This window comes from Gobius niger, assembly GCF_951799975.1.
Source record: "Gobius niger genome assembly, chromosome: 8".
Lineage (NCBI taxonomy): Eukaryota > Metazoa > Chordata > Actinopteri > Gobiiformes > Gobiidae > Gobius > Gobius niger.
Window position 1 is genome coordinate 14,460,896 of NC_136859.1, and position 23,353 is coordinate 14,484,248.

The 23,353-nt window shown below is 42.4% G+C and overlaps 1 protein-coding gene and 2 long non-coding RNA genes across 4 annotated transcripts in view; 2 read left to right on the forward strand and 1 right to left on the reverse strand.

The window, feature by feature from the left end:
- Positions 1-23,353, forward strand: part of LOC306967346 — an 82,314-nt gene that overhangs the window by 49,276 nt on the left and 9,685 nt on the right. The window lies entirely within an intron of this gene.
- On the forward strand, positions 11,264-17,522 carry LOC306966163 (transcriptional repressor scratch 1-like). Of its 2 annotated transcripts, XR_013793091.1 has the most exons (3): positions 11,264-11,842; positions 14,141-16,157; positions 16,292-17,522. XR_013793091.1 is itself a non-coding variant. In XM_079560818.1 (2 exons), exons 1-2 carry the CDS (start codon positions 11,725-11,727, stop codon positions 14,866-14,868), a joined length of 846 nt encoding a protein of 281 aa, XP_079416944.1. In that variant the 5' UTR covers positions 11,264-11,724; the 3' UTR covers positions 14,869-17,522. The 2 variants fall into 2 exon arrangements, 1 of the variants encoding a protein (XP_079416944.1); XM_079560818.1 differs by having other exon boundaries at positions 14,141-17,522.
- Positions 20,695-23,353, reverse strand: part of LOC306967345 — a 13,738-nt gene continuing 11,079 nt past the window's right edge. The window contains exon 3 of the long non-coding RNA XR_013793179.1: positions 20,695-21,024. This is a non-coding gene — a long non-coding RNA (uncharacterized lncRNA). The remainder of the gene's footprint in view (positions 21,025-23,353) is intronic.

Here is a 23,353-nt window from a genome sequence, read left to right on the forward strand (position 1 = left end):
TTTTCTCCAATTTAGCATTACCTGGATCGAAAAGCTGTGAGGAAAACAAAAGGGAAACAAGGATGAAAACACAACAAAAAAGCAACAAAAGAGTGAAAAAAAAAGCATAAAAAAATGACAAAACCCTCCAAAAAACATTATAAAGCCACAATTAAAACACAAAAGCACAACAAAACAGTAACAAAAACATATGAAAAACCGGCAATAATCCGATGAAAAAGCGCCAAAAATGTGGCACAAAAATAAATTTAAAAAAAAACTATGAAAAAGTGGCAAAAAAACAATAAAAATGTGACAAAAAGTGACAAAAACTAGGAAGAAGTGGCAAAGAAAAGTGACAAAAATGTGACAAAAATCCATCAAAAAAGCCACAATTGAAACACAAAAGCACAACAAAACAGTAACAAAAAACTATGAAAAAGTGGAAAAATAAAGCAATAAAAATGACACACAAAAATGACACACAAAAAAACTGAAAAAGTGGCAAATATTTTTTTTAAAGAGTGACATAAAATCTGGGAAAAAGTGGCAAAATAAATGTGACTAAAATCCATTAAAAAGTCACAAAAACATTTAGATCAGTTTTGTAGGTCTTAGCTTTCAAATGAGGCAGGTGGATATGTTGTATACTTTTAGATTTGGGTAATGCCGAACTGGAGAAGATGAACACGGTGAAGGTGGGGGGCAAGAGATTGTATTAGGCCTTAAAGTCACACTGCGTAACATTTTGGACTATACAGTTTCCATCAATGGAAAAACCAGCTCGAAACAGAAAAAAATGCTATTGCTGCAGTGGGTTAAGCAAAGAATGGATCTGGATGAGGACTTATTTTTGATTCTAAATGTGCCTTGTGCTTTTATTGAAGTGTTTGCATGTTGTGAGCCTGTCAAAGACGAATTTCTGTCGCCTTCGGGGACAGACAATAAAGTTTCTTATCTATCTTAACCTATTTAAATCTCAAATTCTGCTGACTTTAGTCACGTCTGCATGGCGACGAGCTGGAGACGGTAAAGTTACAGTCATGTCTTAGGAGAGCTGAGCAGATCACAGCAAAGGCTCATGTTTGTTTGTTCATTTATGAGGTATTTGTCAACTATGAAAATATAAGTCAATTGTATTTATTGGGTAAAATCCTACACGGTGTGGCTTTAAATTGTGGCTTCATTAAGATGGGGGCACATTGCACCACTGATTACTAAGTAGTAGAGTATGGTTTAGCTTTGTCGGGCAGGTCATGTCAGGAAAAAGTTGTACGAAAAAACTCCCCGCGCATATTTCCTGTCTGCTGTGATTGTGCGGTGTATAAATATTTGGAAGCACATTATACCAATAAACCACACTCCACACAGAAATGCAAATGCGGCTCTGGCTTTGAAGCTGACATGACTTATTCAGCTCCTATTGATGCACAAAGACTGGTACTGCAGCAGCGGTTTAGCTTTCAGCTCTCTGTGGATCGTGTAACTATAGGCAGACTGGGCTCTGGCTAAAATGTAAAATGCGTTTAAGGGAAGTTGCTGCGTTAACTTCCTCAAAGACTTACATACAAAATATATGTATGTAGTTATGAAAGAGGCACTTGTTGAAACGCAGCGTGCAGCAAACTCCGTCCTCTTCTCACGTGCTTTATTTTTCATTCCCAGTAAACGTGTGAACACAATGCAGTCTGAAACATCACTTGCTTTTCTCTAACAACTCCATCATTTCCCCCTCCCCTCCGCTCCCTCCCCCCCCTTTGTCCAAAATATGTCTGTCTTTATCGCATGTGACAGAGCAGGAAGGGCCCGTCTCCAGCAGGTAATGATTTTTTGTTCTTATTTCTGCTTTGAGTGGGATCAAAGTAGTGTTGGTTATCAGGCCATTTATTACCCTGCCAGCCGAGCCACTCAGCCGTCTGCGCAAATGCAATCTGCCCTGATTCACACAATTACCCCGGGATCCAGGCCGGAAGGGGGAGACTCCGTTGTGCTACAGCAGCGCGCCGGGTCACGGATAGTTTAGGCTCAAAGGCCATTTATAGTTTACTGTTGTAATTTGACTTTTACCTGAAAACAAACACTGCTTTGGCCAAGAAATTGCTTATACAAGAGAGTAAAGTCACAATCTTTAGTCTCAAAATGGCTCGGAATCCAGTCATAAATTCTCATGACTCCAACAAGTACATGTCAATAATTTGTTCTCCCATTCTTTTTAAAGTGATAGTCTGTAAGTTTGCAAAGTGAGGAGGGATAGGGTGAAATGTGAAAGTAAACTAATCCCCTTTTGGACCAGAAAGCCCTTAGTTTGCAAAATGAGGAGAGCAGTAACAGAATTATCAAAAGTAAATGAGCAAGCTCCTCCCCCTCCCTCCTGATTGGACCTGACAGGCTGGTTCACAGGAAAAGCCCGTCTCATTGGTCAACGCGGGAGGATGCTAGACTCTGATTAGCTGAAGCAATCTGGGAAGGAGGGACTTAATAAAAAAATAATTTAGGTATATTACTTACTCAATGCAAAACCAGGTGGTCGATTTTGCACATTTTATAAAATGTGTAAAACATTTAGACTTCCAGACAATCACTTTAATACAGTAATATTTTTTTTCAAAGTCTTGATTTATCACATAGATATCCGCCCTCTTCACACCTCACATAAATTATTGCACAGTAGTCATATCTTTGGGCAATCACTTACACACAAATAAATGCCAGACACATTCATCTCAGCGACATGTTTTTTGTTTTTTTCCCCAAGATGCTCCAATCCTCCATTACGAGTTCATTACCGACTTTACAGTGGCGTTGTACGTTCTTAACTGGGGCTCTTCACTTCCTAAAGAGCTCATCACTTCCCCACTTCTCCCGGATTCATTTAACTAATGAACCATATTGTTGGTTTTTCCAGATCAGGCCTGAACACCAGCAGATGCTTCAGAGACATCGTGCGAGTCCCGCAGTGACTAATGCAGCGTTTCCTTTAGGTCAGAGAAGCTACGGCAATTACAACCATTAACATGTGGGGAAAATATCAATTCTCCCACAAACGTTCATTTGTAAACATTGATGAATACTTAATTCATAATTCATACCCCTTCTCATCATTCTTAACACTTATAAACACACAAATAGATCAACAACTTCCTCAGATGTTTAGAGCCTATAAGAACCTTCCCCTATAACCTAAACGATTCCTGACGTGTGACTAAAAAGCAGAATAGTGAGCAGTGTTACTGTAACATCTTTTTATACCATGGTCTGGGTGAATACTCAATTCTGATTGGCTAATTGCCGTGTGATAAAACTGTATAATGTTGCATTCATGTGGACTGGGGTGCTTGTTTTCCTGAGATGTGACGTCATTGTCCCCAGTTGGTTTGTTTCAACTTTTTCCTAGCATTAAAAGGGACTATACGGAGTTTAAAAATGTTAAAACAAAGTATTTTCCTTCTCCTACATGTTCCAGCCATGTCCTAATGTGTACAATGAGCTCAGATCTGTTCATATTGTCTCTAAAATCCTGCAATGTCACTCAAAAAGATGTTACTCCGGGCCTGAAGAGCTGTCATGCACGAGTTTAATATAGAGACTGCAGTTACGCAGAAGACCTGAGGTGGCAGAAGTGAGCCTAAAATGACCAACTTGCATCTAGCATCTTGAATGTCAGACATTTCACTCGCAACTTTGTTTTTACGAGGATGACGACAGCTAACACTAAACTCAAAGAACAAATCAGCTGATTTCGAAGTCGGGAAGCTCGTTTTGACCTGAGTTCCCGAGGACCACATGAACGCACCATAACGCACCACTAGCCCAGCAACAGTTAAATAACAGCTAAATCACGTTCTATATCACTCCGCTGCAGCTGTTTCCATTGTACCGACAAACATTTGAGTTAGAACTAGTTTCAGTAAAACAGCTTAAAACAAATAGCTCCTTCGCGGTGCTCTTGCCTCCACGTCGTGCATTAAAACTGTCTAATGCACGGCTCCTCGCTGTTTAATCCTAACTTAGGTGTTTTCACAAACGCTTAATAGTGTGTGGTTATTCGAAAGCGTTTCCAAACTTACAAGTGGAAGGAAGCGTTTCATGCAAACCTTGTAGCTCTCCTCCAAAGCCGTTCTCTCTCCCCAGTTTTGGGACACTGTACACTGCGCTAATGTACTCTGCATTGGGTTTCAGTGTACAGCGGGAGTCATCAAAAACGGCAAGGAAACAGGCCACATTTCTGCCCTAGCCCAGCACTTCTGCATGTGTCTGCGGGTGTGCACGTGTGCGCGCAGCTGATGAGAGGAGCCGCTCAGCAATATTTAGCGTTACTGCGACAGAGCGGCTTTAGGTCAGAGACTCACCTTCAGAGAGGAGCAAAATATATACTCCAGTCTGACGCAATTCATCGTCGTGTACGTCAGCGAGCCGCCCAATAGAAAACATCGCTGTTATGGAAGATATACCCAAGTCACTGTCACATTGAAATACACAACTCCTGTCTTTATTTGACCCCCATTGATTCAGATATAGCAGGTAAAAAGCCACTCAATTAAGTTTCTATCGCGGTTTTAAACGGTAAGTCTCTCACTTAAATCTTGCAAATGAGTTTAATTGAGAGGTTTAGGTGAGGCCATTGGGAGTTGTGTCCTGCAGCAGCTGTGTTCCTCTCCAGTGCATCGCTAAACAGGGGTCAGTCCTCCTACACGCACACAAACACACGACCTACTCATACTCCCAGTCACACACAAAGACACATCTACACACCTTCAGATTATTCTAAACACTCCGAGGCCACAGCAGCTGGTCAGTGGAGCAGGTCAGTGTCGGACACATGCTCCGGCCACTGCGTCCACTCAAAGCAATCAATCACTGTGAGCATGTCACTCTGTTCTCCGTATGTGACAGGTGAAACAGGCAGCTGTTACCTCAAGTATGTAATGATATTGATTGGAAAAGAAGAGTAGATTAAAGGACGGGCTTGAAATAAGGGTTTACTGAGGCATGAAGCTACTTTACATAAGCATTCAAGCCCATTTTGACCAGTTTATTGTGTTCACAGGCCTTTGTGAGGAAATAAAGAATGTTGTGTAGAGTCTGCAGAACTATTTTGTTCACCTGGAAGTAGTAGTGCAACTTTTTTATAATCATATACTAAATAAGGTAAAGGTGCACTATGATTGTCCTCATAGGTCTGTGTCGCCGAGGGCCAATGTCCATCATGGCCAAAACACCAAGGGCCGTCCCTCACCATAGTAACCCAAAGTAAAGAACCGTTTTCTGCACCGTTTTCTCTGTTTTACACTAAATATGACCAAGTGGAATGTTCTGCCAAGAAATAAAAAACAGCATTTTCCCCATTTTTAGACTTAGTCTCTTATTTGCATAATAATATTTCTCAAAATCATCTTGGTGGCCAGAGGTTCAGTGCTGGAGGGCCGGATTTGGCCTCCGGGCCTGACGTTGCCTTCACCTGCTGTTGGGAAATCTGTCCTCTGCATTTGAAGCATTTGCTGCTTGAGAAATCTGAAAGGAGCAATGGGCGGCAACCTCTAACCAGATGTTGATCCCGGCAAATGGTTGGAATCACCTGGAAAATGTAGCTATTGTACATGTTTGTGCAAGCACCGAGGGGGAGTCGGGGGCACCTACGCAAACACTGGGAGAACAATCCAGAAAGACCCCACCCTGGTCCGGGATCAAACCCAGGACCTTCTTTCTTACTGCTGTGCCAGCCACCGTGTCGCCCTATTTGTGATGAACTGACTCTGTGCATAACTTCAAATCATAACAACACCGCCCAAGTGACTTCCTGTTTCGAGCATGCCAAAGTAAAAGCACCATCTTATTCATTGGTTCAGCAGTTCATTAGTTCAACTTTCTTTCTAACAGACAAAACACTTAAAAATGTGTGTATTCCGCAGTCAATTATTGGTTTTCATGTTCTTTATTATTATTCCTCTTCCATCTTTTTCCCGATTTTCTCCAGCTTTCAGCACCTTCATGCTTTGTGCAATTTATGCAAGTTATGCATCAAAACGTTCCGCATGTTGAGGAGAAGGGTGCTATTACTTTTGGGACTTCTGCAACTTACGGTTTTTCCGCAATCGGCCAAAATGTCGGAGATTTTTCCCATTGACTTATAATGGGGCTTCCGCAAATCCATGCTTTTCTGCACTTTTTTCTGCATTTTCTGCAATTTCTGCACTTTGTGCATGTTCAGCTTATGCAACTTGTGGGTTTTGAGAAAAAATTGGCCTTCTGCAGTTTTCCAGTTTTTTTATACGAGAGTTTGAAATTTTTGCATTGGTGTGTATGGGGGAATCCAGCCAATCGGGAGACTCCAGGCCTTTCAGCCATTTGTGCAGCTTCTGCCAATCAAGCACTGAGGCCATTTCAACAGTTTATGGAATATAAAAGTTTATGCAATATTAACATTTTATGCAAAGTAACCACTTTATGGGATTTAACCAGTTTATGCATTTTAAAGTGTTTATGCAACTTAAGAGTTTATGCAATTTACATAATTTATGCAAATTATCCCATTCATGCATTTTACCACTTTATGCAGTTTATACAGTTTATGCAACACAACATTTTATGCATTTTACCAGTTTATGCAAATTTGATTATGCAAATTAACCACTTTATGGAATTCAAACAGTTTAAAGCACTATAATGCAATTTAATAGGGATTTTCGCATATAACCAATTTATGCAATTTGAAGAGTTTATGCAATTTCTGCATTCGCTTCCCGCATTTCCGCAGTCAATCGCAATGGCGCAGCCATTGCATTTCTAGTTAATTATATTCTTGGAATGCTGCAGTACCTGCTGAACTACTCAATGACACGAGCTGTGTGCTTTTATTTTGGCGTGCTGGATCGAAACAGGAAGTCACTTCTTGGGCGGCGTTGTTATGATTTGAAGTTATGCACAGAGTCAATTGTGATGTGACGAATATGTTAGGAATAACTTTGGACTCCGACTACCCATTTAAAATCAACTTCATCCATTTTTTTTGTCTGAAAATGAGGAAACAATTAGGTTAAGTGCTTTCAATGAGCTATTTTATATTTACAATCAACTTACATTAGGATATTGCATTATTGTCACGTAGCAGTGAGTGGAAATGAATAATAATGCCTTCCATTTACAGGCGGTTTCAAGATACCCATTTCTTTCTCTGAGACCTCCCATACAAACACAATCTCTCTCCAAACCTATTTCAAGTTTGTGTTCCTGACTAAATCTCTCCCTTAGCCTCCCCCAAAATAAAGTGTGTTAATGTGCCACACTAGCACCATCCACAGAACACTTAGGGCTGCATTTCTCACATCCGCAGTGTGATCCAGCCATAACGCATGACTCACTGTTAGCTTTGATCGTCAGCCTGTTGGTGTCGATTTTTTACTGAAGATTTCATTGTTTGAGCCAGATGTCAGTAATTTGCTTGTTTAGAAGGAAAGAAAGTCCCCCCGCTTGTCAATATTGTGCTCATGCAGCATAATGAGACTGTGAAGAGCCTATAGTGTATTTACCGAAGTGTGTGTTACTGAGGTGGTGGACGGGCCAGAACTTATTTATGGTATAACTTTTATTGGTGAAGGTGCAGATGTTTTGGTTAGTATCTTTCTAAATCCTGGGCCTTTCAACATGAATAACTGGCAAAAAGTATATGGTATGGTATAATTTAGTCACATTGATATGATGGTTGTCCAGTGTTCATTTTGACAACTTATTTTAAGTTAATGTATAATCATGTTTAATCAAGGTCCTCTGCTTCATGGAGCTTCTCCCTCATGAACAAAGCTCAGAGAATGTAAATGATCTGAGCCGCTTTCAAACTGTCATTGAAGTTCGGATGATTTCTAATTTTATTTAGTCATAGAATGAACTTTGAATTTAGTTTTAGTCCAATCTTAGTCAGCCAAAATATTACTTACTTTAGTCACTTACTATTGACTAAAATTATGACTAAATATTTTAGTAGACGAAATTAACACTGTTGTTGTCAGTAGAAAGTGACTGTTACTCAGTGGTGAAGTGCGGCTAGATTATTTTTATCTAGAAGTACTTTAAGCCATGAGATTAAAATGGTTGGTGAATCCCAGCAAAAGAAGATCAGGCTATACTGTAGTCGTGTGTAGGTGTTTGCATACAATACCTCTTTCCAAATCAGTCACTAGTCCTTTGGTTATGCTGCGCCCCCCACTCTCCAACAGTACAAGGCAAGGGAACTTTACTATTATGGCACATTTTAAGTCCGGGGACAACTCAATGTGCCGAAGTTGCTGTGTAAAAACACACATTTTTATAGCACACAATCAACAATTAAAAATCAATAAAATACTTAAAAATAGTTATTGTATTAAAACTAGTTGCTATTGTGTACGACCCAATAAAGACGTTTTGAGCGTGGTCTTAAACACAAACACAGGGTGCCTGTCTCACGTATTGATTAAGACGCTTCCACACCATTATAGGGGCATGATATGCAGCTTCAGCACATTTAGTCCTGACTCTGAGCACCACCAGGAGACCCCTCCCTGAAGATCTCAGAGCCCGGGATGGTTCATTTGGCTCACAAGTCTGAGATGTACTTTGGTGCCAGACCATGAAAAGACTTATTCAAGCAGAGGGGGTATTATGCTTTTTTCAATCACATAGCACCAGTCTATAGCACACTACAATGATGACCAAACCTTCTGTTGGTCTGTAAATGCAGTAAATTAGAATAACTGCCTTGTATAAAATTGCTCTCTCAAAATGGCTGTAGTGAATGTCTTGAAATAGGCCTCTGTCTCTTTAAGAACCTCTGACCCTTTCCGACACGCCCCCTCCACACGCTGTCTGTGGCATCAGTGGGGAGGGGACTCTGCTGAGGAGCAGTGGTTGGTTACCTGGCTGGTGACGAAAGCTCGGAGGCGTCTCCAGGAGGTGGGGGCGTTCCTAGGAGGACTCAGGCAAACCTATCCCTAAAATGGCTGCCATCAGAGTTTTTACAGATTACTCAAAAATACGTGAATGTGCCGAGGCAACACTTCAGGCATGTTTTTAATGAGGGAATGACTTAATAACATGATGTAAAGATTGAAAAAGTCGATTTTGCATAATACCCCTCTTTAAAGTCTATTCTCCGAGGAACAGGAAGCCAGTGCAGAGACCAGAGCACTGGACTAATATGGTCATATTTACTGGTTCTTGTCAGGACTCGAGCAGCCGCGTTCTGGATGTACTGCAGGTGTGTAACAGCTCATTTAGAGAGACCAGTGAGCAGGCTTTTACAGTAGTCCAATCTGCTGGAGACAAATGTATGGATTAGCCTAAGTCTGGTTTAGCTCTTTCCTTTATCTTGGCTGTTGCTTATCAAATGGTAAGTCTTTACATAATCAAATTGTAAAACCTATTTTATCAGAGAAGCGATCCACCCCGCAGACCCATTGTTTGCTTACATCACTACAAGGTCGTCGTGTGAGGCGCTTTAGCAGGACGTCTTCACAAGTCCATATGGATCTGGCCCCTAATGATGATGAAATATGTGGCTAATGCCGTGGGTTATTTTAGCGCGCTGACAGAACATTGTGTGTGTTTAATTGGACGTCCCAGTCTCCAGGTGAAGGGACTCATCTGCTCTCCCTCTGATTAAGGACAACAGATGGACCAGTCCGAACGCACATGCTCACGATCCATCAAGCGAGCTCACGTTCAGACTTTAGAAAGCACAATGCGGCTGATCAATACAGGGGCATCGTTCAGTGAAACCTTACCTTGAACTTGTGTCTTCTAAATGCTGTGTGCGTCTGGCGCTGCTGGAACGTGAATATCCACGCGCTGACCGAAACGGACCACCTGTGTGTGCAGAGGTCAGGTTAATATGACAATCGAAGTCCATCCTATAGCTACCTAAACAGAAGGGCCATGATATAAAATACAATACTTATTAACTTCTTTATATTTGTTACAAAATATTAAGCATTAAAAAAAAAAAACAGTCAAAGTCCACGGTTCTATCTCATAATTTCTGCACTGTAGACTGTAGGCTATGTCAAGTACAAGACATAGAACAAATAATTGATAAAACATAATGATAAATGAACTTTTATGTCACACTTTCCTGCAAAGACTTAAAGGCCCTGTATGATTTTGTATTATTATTACAAACAATAAAAGAGGAAGCCGCTAAATTAAAATGTTAACATGGTCAAAACTCATTCCTAACTTCCCTAACATGTTTGTAGCATCCCAATTCTTCATAATAATACTGCTTTAGTTTTATATAACGCTTTTCTGGACACTCAAAGATGCTGTACATGGCATTGTAGCCACAGCTGCCCTGGGGTAGACTGACGGAAGCTGTCTGTGCCACCACCACCACTCACACACTCACTCCATTCGCCCAGGATTCCTGGTGTTACCAAACGGTCTCCCATCCAAGTCCTGACCAGGCCCTTCCCTGCTTAGCTTCCAAGGTCTGACGGGATTGGGCAGAGCAAATAGGGATGGGTTTAAGGGTCACTTTCACAGAAATGCTCGAATACTCACCTGAAAGTTGACAAAATATATACAAATTCTTCATAATTAGATATAGTTAATAAATCAGGTATAGTGCCTTTAGTGTTCTTATGTATTTCCCCAAGGAATAAAGTTCAATTGATTCTTATTGCCATGTCATGATTCATAGCTCACACTGTGTCGATTATGTTAGACTGTCTAACATAGAAATCAAAATGTATTCAAATGAAACTGCAACATATGATGACATCTGTTTGCTTACTTTAGAAAGAAAAAGAAGCATAACAACAACCATGAATCATTTGGGTGAGATATCCAAACAGGTGAAACACGGGCTACTTTGTGTTAAATAATATAAAGAGATGTGAACCCAGTGACCCTATAGCAAGTCTGTTTCTGGCTCTTCCGCCACTCACTGTAACAGGCTTCTCGCGCGCTCCTCCTCAGTGCCGGGGGGTTGAAGGTTATGATAATTACGAGCCTCTCAGTGAGCCGTGTTGAAGGCGCGCGGGTTAACGCGTAAAGCAGGTGATTTAAGACAAAAGGTCCCGGATCCTGCAATAATCAAGCCAACACTCACTGAGACGGTCGTGCACCAAATCAATGAAAACCTCACAATAATTTCCATTCTTATCTCCACGAAACACACACGCACGCGCACCAAAATGAGGGGAAGGGGAATCAAAGACAGAGAAAGAAACAGGGGAGGAGGAAAAAAAAGGGGGGGTGATAACAGCTTCAATAAATCATCGGGGCCAGTCGCCGCTCCCCGGAGACGTAGGATGGATTAAATTAAGCACTCCCTCTACCCGCGTGTCTATCCATCCCTCCATCCTCTCACCCTCTCGCGTCCCGAGCGCGCGCGTGCTATAAAAGCCAACAGCTGATCGCAAGACGCACACGGGAGGAGCTCGCGCGCAGAGAAGAGCGAGGGATCCAGAGGAACGCAGGAGGGGATGCTGTGGAGCCGTGCAGCCGGGATCTGCGACTGTACACGCGGCTAGAGACCCGAGGAGAAGCCGGAGTTCTCATCGCGCGGCTTTTGTGCGTCTTCGTCCCGTCATTACCGGACTAGTTTTGGCGGAGCTGTCCGGTGCTGAAGTTGCGTTCCCCGCTGTTCTTTAGAGCTGGAGGACTCGACGAGCGGGACGCAGTGGGATAAAAACATCAACTCCGTGGAAAGGGTCACGCTGGCCTGGCTGTGGGACCTTGTTGTGTGTTGTGTGAGTTCGAGAGAAAGCCACAATGCCGAGGTCTTTCCTGGTGAAGAAGGTAAAGCTAGATGATTTCTCCTCCGCGGCGGCGGACCTGGAGAACGCCTACCGGCACCGGACGGACCTCAGCCTCAGACTCCACGAGAAAGGTACGTCTTCGGGCGACGCAAGCTACTATTAAGGCTCAATTTAACCCGCACAAGTTTACTGATGTTTTCATGTTGCATTACCTACCTGTTAACCACAGCTCACCAGGTGCTCCAGACTCATCATTTGATCATTAGCTGACTAGTTCATTGGATGCCACTTCACGCACAGATAGAAACCCAAACATGTATTATTGGACAATAATATCTCTTTTTACCGGTGGCCTAAATCACATCGATCCCCCATTGTCTATGGTGGGAACAAGTGCCGTGCAACAGCTTGCTGAATGTGCGTAATTTTATCTGAATGTGGAGGTGACATCCTGAAGACCACAGTGGTGCTATAACGAAGTGCCAGTCTCAACAAGAACTCTCCGAGCCTTATTTACTGAGGGAAGGCAACTGTGGAGGAGTCGACTTGTCGCTGAAGCGGAAAGGTCACTTGAGAAATCAGCTAAATCCAGCGCTCCCCGTGTTTCATCGATTTTGGCTCATAGTCAGCAGGGACATCTACCCCCTACGCACTTTAAGTAAGGTTAATAGAGATAAAGATGGACAGAGGCTGTTGTCTGCTTAACTTTCTTTCTTTTTTTTCCTTTTCTACTGGACTTTGCCAATTAGTGAAGCGTTACCGTAGTTGTTTTAATTGGGTTTTCGAACCACACTTTAATCCAGTATGGTGGACTTTTCGGATAGAGCGACAGCGCTCGGACGCAGGACCCCTGCTTTACCCCACGTAGGCTCTGCTATTTTCATTTATTTATTTAATTCCCCCTACAGGTGCGTCTGTCTCTGTGACGCACATCCCTCAGACCAGAGAAAGGCGCTTAATTCGCCTGGTCAGGATCAACACGTTAGTGGACCAGTTGTCCAACTGTTGAATTGGCCTCGCTATAGATCTTAACCATGTGCAGCTATTTAATTAGGTTTAAGTGTATTACAATATTAGACACACCCAAACGCGCGTGCGCCATGGCTCGTGCGTCATGGCTTGATGGTTCTGCTCACAATGCCAAGTGGCTGTCAGTATGTAACACTAAGTTAACATGGCCTACACATTCTGACACGCGATCTGCCGCCTCAGCAGAGCAATGCTACCCGGTCTGCCTCAACCACCTTTGTCTCTCTCTTCCCCAGAGCTCAGTTCGCTTCACACATCTGTAGAGCACGAGGCCATGTAAAGAAGCTTTTCTGCCTGAACAGAGCGCCTTGGGAATTATTCATGTCCCAGCTTTGTGTAGTTTTGAGGCAGCCGTGCACAGGCAGGACGTAGACAGGGAGTTGTTTTTGTGACAAAACACCGTGGCACAAAACACTGTGACGCTTCCACAAAGCTTGTTGCATGTACATCCAAAGAGACATCAGAGAAATTGAACTTAGGTATTACGAGGCATTTGGTTAGTTTAAACTCTTTAAAAAGAGCAGTCACCAGAAACCCGGACATAAACCCTGCACTTGCCCCTAGGCTGTGCCTGTTTAGCGGCGAAGTCCCGGATGTGTTTCAGTGGGTGTTTTGCCATGAGGCCGGTGGGTGCAGCACTGAGCACGTGCAGCACTGGAGCTGTCCGTGGTGCTGATGCTCATTTACACCTGCTACCTCAGCTTTCTCCAGCTCAGGGTCAGCCGCTGAGCTTGTATCCTTCTCACTGCACTTTTAGAGCCCCCAAGCATTTATGTGACTCAATTATGAGCTGTTTATTCTGTAGAAGTGTTTCACACTCTGCTGGCCACAGGTGTGCAGGCATAGACAGATGTTCTGGGAGACAATATGTCACTTCAGACTCTCACATATGTTTCCTGTTTATAAAGGTAGTTACAGTTGGCACTTCATCTCTTATGGAGAGTGGTCCCTGAAACAGCTCACTGCATTCAGAATGTGGCCTCTATTTCATACATCTATCACCGGACACCTTCAGGATTTATCTTTATCGAGGGCCTGATTAAAGGCAGTTAGATTTTGTTGCTCATTATCTGTATTTAATGTACTACCACCTCTAGCTTTCGATAGACTAGTTTAGCAATAATGCACCTGTTTGATTCTGTTCTTTCTGAGAATAGCTCACTCTAGAGCTCTGAGTGAGTCAACGCACTGGCACTTGATGAAGATGTGGCACAGGTGGCCAATGGGGTTTAGCTTGGTTAGTGTCCAACAGCTCAGGCCTAATGATGCTAATGTTCATGCAGCTGAGACTATGAGTGATATACACTACTGCTGTTCATCTGCTGCACATAGAGCACCCTCCATGTGTCCATGAATGTCCAAGTTCATGTCTCTGATAGGATGATGGTCTGTGTCCACAGCTGGCTACATCAGTGACTACATCAGCCCCTCCGTGTACGACCGGGAAAGTGATGGAGGGATCAAGGTGCCGTCCCCTGACCCGCTGTACGACGGTCTGCACAGCGACTACGGAGCTCCTGACTCCGAGTCCCCGGACAGTCCTGCTTCTGAGATCACAGACACGTACATAAATGGAGTAGCAGCAGTGAGTGATGGATACACAGTGGATGCCTTCTTCATTACCGATGGGCGCTCCAGAAGGAAAGCTCTAGGCAGCCCCCGGAACATCCAGAGGCACACCTGCAACGAGTGCGGCAAAACCTACGCCACGTCTTCCAACCTGAGCCGCCACAAACAGACACACCGTTCGCTGGACAGCAAGATGGCAAAGAAATGCCCCACGTGTGGGAAGGTGTACGTGTCCATGCCAGCCATGGCCATGCACCTGCTCACGCATGACCTCAAGCACAAGTGTGACGTGTGTGGTAAGGCCTTCAGCCGGCCCTGGCTGCTGCAGGGACACATGCGCTCACACACAGGAGAGAAGCCCTTTGGCTGCGCTCACTGTGGAAAGGCCTTTGCTGACCGCTCGAATTTGCGCGCGCACATGCAGACGCACTCCGCCTTCAAACACTTCAAGTGCAAACGCTGCGACAAGACCTTTGCCCTCAAGAGTTACCTGAACAAGCACTACGAGTCGGCCTGCTTCAAAGGGCCCTTCTCTCCGTTGGGCCCCCTCGATGCATGACCTCTGTACACAATGACTCCACATTACCCCGCTGTTACACAATAAACAACACACAGTCTATTTTTGCTCTGATATGACCTCGCTTCCCCACATACACTGGCATCCTATTGTCCTTTGGAGCCTTTTAATGACAATGAAGATGATGAAGATAGCACAATTTTTCTCCTTGAGATTTGCCCACTTAAGGATTTATCTGATTTTACGCATGCACTTCCTAAAGACTCCTCACAGCGCGGCTCTGTTGTCCTGGGCAGTGACTTCCTGACTGCATTTGTTTGGGAACTCTGATCATGAGGAAGAGGATGAAAGACTTAAGTAAGCCTATAACCAATGGGTTTCTCTGCACACAGTGCAATTGTTTTCCTTCAGAGCTCTTTTTTAGTGGGGAATATAGTAATAATAATAATAGTAGTAATAATGATAATAATGTTCTGCTGCACCAAGTGACCATATTTTTGCCAATACTGAGGTAAATAACTTTTTATTTATTTATTATTTATTTATTTATAGTTTAGCGATTTGCCTAAAATTAGAACAATTTTATTCTAATGATGATTTGTCAACAATGTGTTTGGAGATTGGTTGCACTTTATTTTCTGTATCTGTCGATAGGGTTTTTGTTTACTTTTTTATCAGGCCAAAGCATAAGTCACTTTTATCTATTTTTTCTATTACGCTTATGTTTTTTATTGATATTATTGCATGCAAAAAATGATGAAATCTATGCCAACATCATAAAAAGCTTATGATTTTCCAAAATCTTATAGATAGTACCCGAGGGCAATATTTTTCTCTTGGAGCCTCCGTAGGACTCTTTAAAAGCAATAATCACCTAATGCATGGTATTTTATGAAGAAGTTATGAAGTATTACCTACTACTGTATATCAGTTCAAAATCAGGTATGTTTTACTTCACCTGTAGTCATAAACAGAAGAATACTAATATTACCGACATCAGGGAACATGCCAGTGTAGTGTTAGAGAAACAAAACTAAAGCCCTGTCTATTCTCTCTTGTTATGCACTGCCTGCCTCTTAGCGTAGTTGTAGAGCTACAGTAGACGTAGGCTAGAGAGGCTGGCATCAGCTGTGGCCATTCAGAACAGTCCGGTGGCCATGTTATTCCAGTGGCCAACTCCACATTGAATCTTTAAATGTGTGTTGGGACTTGAAGGACAATGATATAACAGCATCAACAAACCAGACAACAGTTACACTAGAGTCCAGGAGCAATCAGACTGAAGATTGTGGCAATAAGACTCAAAGTAGGAGTGCAGTGGTCAGTACAATGTTGTGGACCCATGTCCACGTCAGACACACTGTATTAATGAACATCTCTCTAGAGCACTTCCAAACCATCAAGTGTGCATCCTTAACCCACAGCCACATGACAGGGCTTGTCTCTATAGGACACTACAGACCAGTACAGACCACTACTGCACGAGTGAGATAACACACACAAGCCAAGTCCACCATGACCCACACACTAGACCTTTGACCTTGGCCAGTGCAGCTCACAGACATTAGACAGATTTATGGAGCTTCCCAAGAGGCAGACTGAGGACACACGGAGTGCATGTGAGTGCACGAGTATGTTGACATGCCATATGCCTCACACAGAGAGGCTGTGGATCGGGTCAGGAGGGAAGGACAGAGCACTTTAGTCATGAGCCGGAGAGAACAGCAGCAGATGAACAACATGCCCTTCAGCACTAGCACCTATTGCATCATTTCATTAACATACATTAAACGCACTGAGTTGTGACTCTTGTCCGCACTGTCAGAGCGCTCACCGCAATAAAAGCTCAGAGAGCTGTGCAATCAATTTACACAGACGGGTTTAAAAATCCTTCTCATGAAAGTCAATAACAAAGGCACAGCTTTGTTGTTAGTGCAGAAATCACAATTTGAATCTCCAAATTGCACTTCTTATCTTTGTGTGAGCATGAATGAAGATGCAATTACTGTAATTGTGTGAGGCTGTTAGTCACAGAGCTCAGACATGCATTTTCATCATTCTATCAGTGATTCATGCTCCTACACAGCCTTGTATACAGCACTAATTAAAGACCTTTGTCATTGATGCGTTTGAAGCAGCTCAGAAAAGTACTTCCTCAGTATTAGTACAAACCCGTTTGTGGTGCTGGTCGCGTCCCGTGTGGCGGTGAGTGATAGGGACACACTTCTAATGAAAACATGGCCATGGCTTTAGGTGCATCCAAACATCCTGCAGCTGTTGTTGTGCCTCGCAGGCACTGAGCTAACGCTGTGTGTCAGTCTGTCTGCCTCTGGCTCCACTCCACCTCTGTTTCTTAAGCACTTCCATTCTAGTCATGTCCACCTTAAAGAAAGTAGCACAATGAACCTAACTAGAATTCAGGTAGAGATGAATAAAACCTTGTACTAGCGTAACCTCTTCCTTTTGTATTTCCGAGTTAAAGAATGATGACCTAATCTTGACAACTTAACAGCAGGAGGTTTGTGTCCAAGACATTTTTACTGATGTACAGTGAGATCTGATAGACCATGTCTCCAGAGGTTTGACTCTCTGTTGCACAGGGAGGATTTTTGAGCCAGTATTCTATTCAGACAATGTAAGCACAATGAACACAAAGCATTTTGTGGCACTTCATAATAAAGAATAATCTTAACCAAGTGCACTGGAAGAAATTCTGTGTCTGCTTTTGTTTGGCAATACAATTAAAGTCAGCGTGACGAATGAAGGGTCCAGCACAGGAGTAGTTTTATGAGCAAACAGAAGCTCTAATGATATCAGCAGTGTTTGCAGTTTAAATAAACCTGTTAATCTTCGGGTCGCAGTAAAGTGCTCACATTATCATATGCATACAGTCTTTCTGGCCTGTGTATTAGCTCTGTGGATGTGTGTTTGAATAGGCACTAGGCTAACACTGGTGCACAGTGTGCTCATTAACACTCTTTAGGCTTGGAGCTATTGCGCTGTAAAAGGCTGCTGCATGGCTCACAGTTATACACCACTTAACTGATTCCATATTTGGCTTTTTAACAGTCGCTAAAGCAACACTTCATGTCTCTGTAAGCTCCCTCTGAATAATTACCTCAAGCTTTAGCATGACAGACAGTAACACGTTTGAAATCACTCACGTTGAATGCATCATAAACACAAACACACCTGTGAATCCATTGTAAACAACAGGTTGCTTTTGCTCTTAAACAGCGCCGCGTCAGATGAACAGTCCAGTGAACCAGCCTCGGCGCAGTCCAAGCCACAAACATCCACAGTATCTGTAGTAGTAAACTACGAAGCGGCTCGACAAATGCAGCAAACTGCAGCTTTATGAGCAACAATATATTTCTGACCTCAAGCAGAAAATTGCTTTCACGGGTCTTGGCCAAAACACCACCTACATCACTTTCTTTCTCAAAGTGTTGTCAACTTTTATTTTTCCCTTTTCGTAATATCTGTTTTGGTTCCCTCTATCTTCTGAGCAGTCGCAGGCTGTCCTCACCTGCTCCTCTCTCTCCCTGTCTCTCCTCTCTCTTGAGCGGATCCAGGCCACCAAGCCTTTGAGGACCTGAAAGTCATTTAACTCCCGCCTGATAATAAGTCTTGGAATATAGTTGCTCTCAGATAATAAGCTTTATCACTTGATTGCTCTGCACGCTCCCCACTGTCTTTAGATTCATGTCCGGGGACCACTCAGCTGAATCGCGCCGTTTCCTTCTGGCGAAATGAGCGCTGCATCTGTGTGTGTGTGGGTGTGTACAACAAACACACAAGTCATCATGCTATATTGTTGAAAAAGGGTTTATTTCTTATTATCTTATTAGAACATTGTTGCACGCATGTGTGTCGTCAAGTTGCTGCTGTTTTCCTTATCTGATGAAATTCCCTGCTTTTGTACTTTTGTAACCATTATCGATAACCTGTTGCAGAACCCAAAATATTTACTCCAGAGAATAAATTGTAATGAAGTGGAAGCAAAAAGTAGAGTCAACAAAATATTCACAGGAGTTTGGTGATACTATGCTTAAAGCTACATTGTGGAAGCTTTATGTGTTGTATGCAAAATAAACACACCAGCAATATAAAACATGCTCCTAATGGTCACATAGACACTGATAATGCTATTTTTGTAAATCATTTGGGAGGCTCTAATGCATTTGAACCAAATCTTTGTCAACTTGTCATCAAACCAAAGCAGCAGCATCTCCATGGAGACGAGCTGGTGATGTTGTTGAAGTTATGGTGCGCTTGATCTCGGGGGTTGGAATTTCCGAGCTCTGACTTGGAAATTTCAACTTAAACGCACACCAACTCCGTAATTCTGAGTTGGAAACTCGGGACAGATTCGCCTAACCTGAGAAGGAGCATTTAAAGACGGCTTTGCCCTACATGACATGTAACAAATGTAAACCTTCAATAAACCACGTTGTTTAGCAGATGTTTTCCCAAATATACTTCTTAAATGTCAACGCGAATCGGATAAGCTTTACTGGTCTGTTGCTACTGCCTCAATTAACGGTTAAAAGCAAAATATTAAACCACTAGTGCTAAATTATCACTGTATTTACAACAATTCTGAAAAAATACAGTGTACTATTGTATAATATTACAATGAAGTTTCTCTGTATACTGAGCATTAGTTTAAAGGGACAGGAAGGGAGTTTAAAAATGTTAAAATGATGTATTTTCCTCCCCCTACATGTTCCAACAATGTCTTAATGTGTAGAATGAGCCCAGACCTGTTTACCACAACTGCCTCTAAAATCCTGCAAAAGGTTTTAAATCGGGTCAAAAGTGCCGTCATGAAAGAGCTTAATATACAGACTGCAGTTGCACATAAGACCTGAGGGGGCAGTAGTGCGTATACAATGACCAACTTGCATCTAGCCCCTTTAAAGGTGCATGATGCAACTTTTAATGTGAAAAAGTTGCTATTTGTGTGTATTTGACCTTGTAGTATAGTGGTCAGCATGGAGATTTTACTTTCAATCACAGTGACGCTCCAGGATCAATTATTTGGAAGCTTTTCTCTGCTGACGGACCCTCTCAACAGGAAACCTACAAAACAGTTGATCCCGGGGCATTGTAGAGACCACCGTGATTGAAAGTAAAGGTGCCATGCTGACCACTCATACAGCCACTGGGGTCACGACAAGGTCAAATACGCACAAATGTCTTTTTTTTCCCACATAGTTGCATAATGCACCTTTAAAGGCATTTTTCACTAATAATAACAAATGAGGGCTAACATTGTATTCTATTTACTGGGAAAAAAACAAAAGGTGCATTATGCAACTATTTATGTGGGGGAAAAAAGGTCTCATTTGTGTGTATTTGACCTTTCAGTGACCCAGTGGCTGTGTGAGTGGTTACCATGGCGCCCTCATAGTGACCTCTATGACGCTCAGGGATCAATAGTTTTTGCTGATGGACGGGATCCTCCCTCTCACCAGAAAACCTACAAAACAATTGATCCTGGATCCCTGTGATGGAAAGTAAAGATGCCATGTTAACCATGCATGCAACCATTGGGTCACATAAGGGTCAATTACGCGCAAATTTCAAGTTTTTTTTTTTTCATATAAAAAGCTGCGTAATGGACCTTTAAGTCTGGCAATTTTTGTAACATATAATAATAGGAAAATGATATTCACAAAGAAAGAACACCCAGAAAACAGTTGCAGAGGTAAGGTTCAAAATATAAACCCGATAATGATGCTCTTGTCACTGAAAGACTTACTAACAGTGGAAAGAGTAAACAACTTTCTTTTTGCTGTTACCTCAAAAATAATACTACAAGTAAAAAGTCTTAGCAAGTGATGAAATTGTGTCTTAAAAAGTACAATATCTTCAACAAGTGACTCCATTAAGTGACTGTACACACCTATAGGACCTGCTGACAGATGCCGTAAGCGTGCAGTGAAACTTCCACTTCCAGTTCATGACCTTTATCCCAGTGATAAATGGCTTTGCTGAAAGGACACACTTGTAATGTAATGTGGCGATCTGCGGTCACATGGCTGCCTGTTGGAGCCTCTTGATTCTTTGCGCTCCGGTGGACTGGCTGTGAACGTTCGCACCACATCCCCAGCTATTTGCAGAGATGGCAGCTGTCAGCGGAGGCTTCAACAGGCTGCTGCGGCTGACAAGTGTTGTTCACAGCTCTGTTGGCTAGAAAACAGGGAGAGAAGCGGCAGGCATGTTCAAGTCGAAACATTTCTTTGTATCCACTGATGCACCATCAACATCCAGAGGACGATTGCGAACGGCGTGAAACTGATCTGTGTTTGTAATCGTACCACAGGATTTCTGCTGCTATTGTTTGGATTCCGTCAGACACGCAGCAAAACAACGTATCGCAGTTTGAGATATTAACTACTACATTTTTTCACTTTGCTTCTGCCTGGTAAACAAAAACATGGCAAAATATTTATTGCAGCATTCGAAGGAGAAGAAGTCAAGGTCAAAAAAGTCGAAAAAATGGAAACAAGGCAAACATTTTGTATTTTTCAACTATTACTGCAAAGTACACTATATAACTATAGAACCTGAACATAACACTCCTAAATCCAGAATGATCTATGTTTAGCTGCTCACTTTGTTGCAAGATCCCAGAGTTAGGGGGAACTCTGAGTATATATTAATGCCTCAAAGGATACGTGGGACAAAAACGTTGGGAGCCACTGCTCTAAGGTTCGAAGGCTCGCTCCAGCTCATGATGGCCCAGACAAAACTTAAAACTGGGGGGCCCATGCTCATTCTGTGTTTTTGGCCCCAGGCTCTGGAACGCTCTGCCTCTCCAGGAGTGTCCACTTAACTCTGTGAAAACTGTCGTTGGCTCACCGTGTCAAATGCAACAATACTGTACAAGAAAATGAAATTATTCCGTTCCTTAAGCACTTGAACACATCCTTCTTATTCTGTAAAGCACTTTCAATTACTTTGGGGTCATTTACTAAGCGTTTGCTCTCATGCAAAATGAGTCATATGTGCAATTTTGGATCAAAGTTATTTCAGCATTTTTTACTCATGATGCATTCCCGCAATTACAAATTTCTCAATTCACATTTTGCTCAGAAAACAGCATATTTCATGTACTTTTCAGCTTGCACTTGGTATTTAGCTCGTGTCTTGATAAAGGACCCCCTGAGTCTACAAATATGTGCCTCGCCTTAAGAGTTAAGACCCACTTTGGCTCTTAACATGAGGTGTGATTTGTGATTCTCTGTGTCTTTACATATTTTCCCTCTTCAGTGCAAATGCTTTTGGATTTTTTTGTTTGCTTGTTTTAATGATAAGTATCGTGGCGTTATAGAGCAGTGGTTCGGAGGTCGTGGGTCTGGACTCCACACACATAAGTGGGTCACGGGAACATTTTCAGGTTGTGTTCTTTGCCTTTGCCTTAAAATATTGTTTGTATTGACGTGATCAATGCTTTGGCAAAGGAAACTGCACTGTACTTCGACAGTAAATATGCTAAAGCAGCGTCAAACTGCAAAGAAATGTATGTTTTCTATTTGGGTCTTGACTTCGTATGTTGAAGGTTGGTCCGAAACTACTCCATGTAAACCACTACTAAAGTATAATTCCTTTGTTTCTGCTTTTTACAAGAAGCATAGTTTTCACAAGCTGCATACAGATTGTGAATACTGTAGAAATAAAGTGGATTTGCATGGACCGATGATCTCATCCTAAAATAGCATGTCGCACGTGTGGCTGCGGCAGCAACAGGCTTTACAACAGCAACTGTTAACTGTTAGCACTGATGGCTACTGACAAGATGAAAGCTCCACACATGCAGTATTCATGATGGCGATGAGAGTGTACCCTTGGATAAATGATCAACTATTCATATAGAACTGTTTTATTTATATATTAAACTAATCCTTTTTAGGGAAGCTTACGCATCACAAATTAATCATCAAATTGTGTCTAAAGCATGATTTTATGTGTAGAAAGATTATTGTTGAATACTGCAAAATGCTGTACGATGTCTAAGAGTTTCTTTCGGGGCTCCTGGAGGGGGTCCTGCCAGTATAAGCATGTAGCCCCAGGTCTAAAGGGGACCAATTCCCAATGTCTTTGAGTAACATGTCCTCCCTGTCTTACTATATCATTAAATTATGCTTCCCTTCCTTTAAACATGCATGTGAGAAATGTATTGTTGACTCGTAATTGGAGGTCAACGGATTGGAAACAGGCACTACAGTTTATCACCCACACAATCAATGCAAATACAAGACAACAGGTTTTTCTCTACCCAAACCCTTCGCCGGATTGATTTTGATTTTGCACAAAGTTTCAAAAAGTTTACTAAATTATACATGTATGGAGACTGCTTGTTGCTAGCTTCAAGCAACACTATTTCCCTATTTTTCTGTTGTGCCAGTTAATTCTACAGATCTACACAACAAAAACATGGCATGAGTGCTGTGTCAAACTTCCTTTCGCCAAATACAGATGCTTCAATCATCTTGTATTCCACAGCCCAGTCAATAGT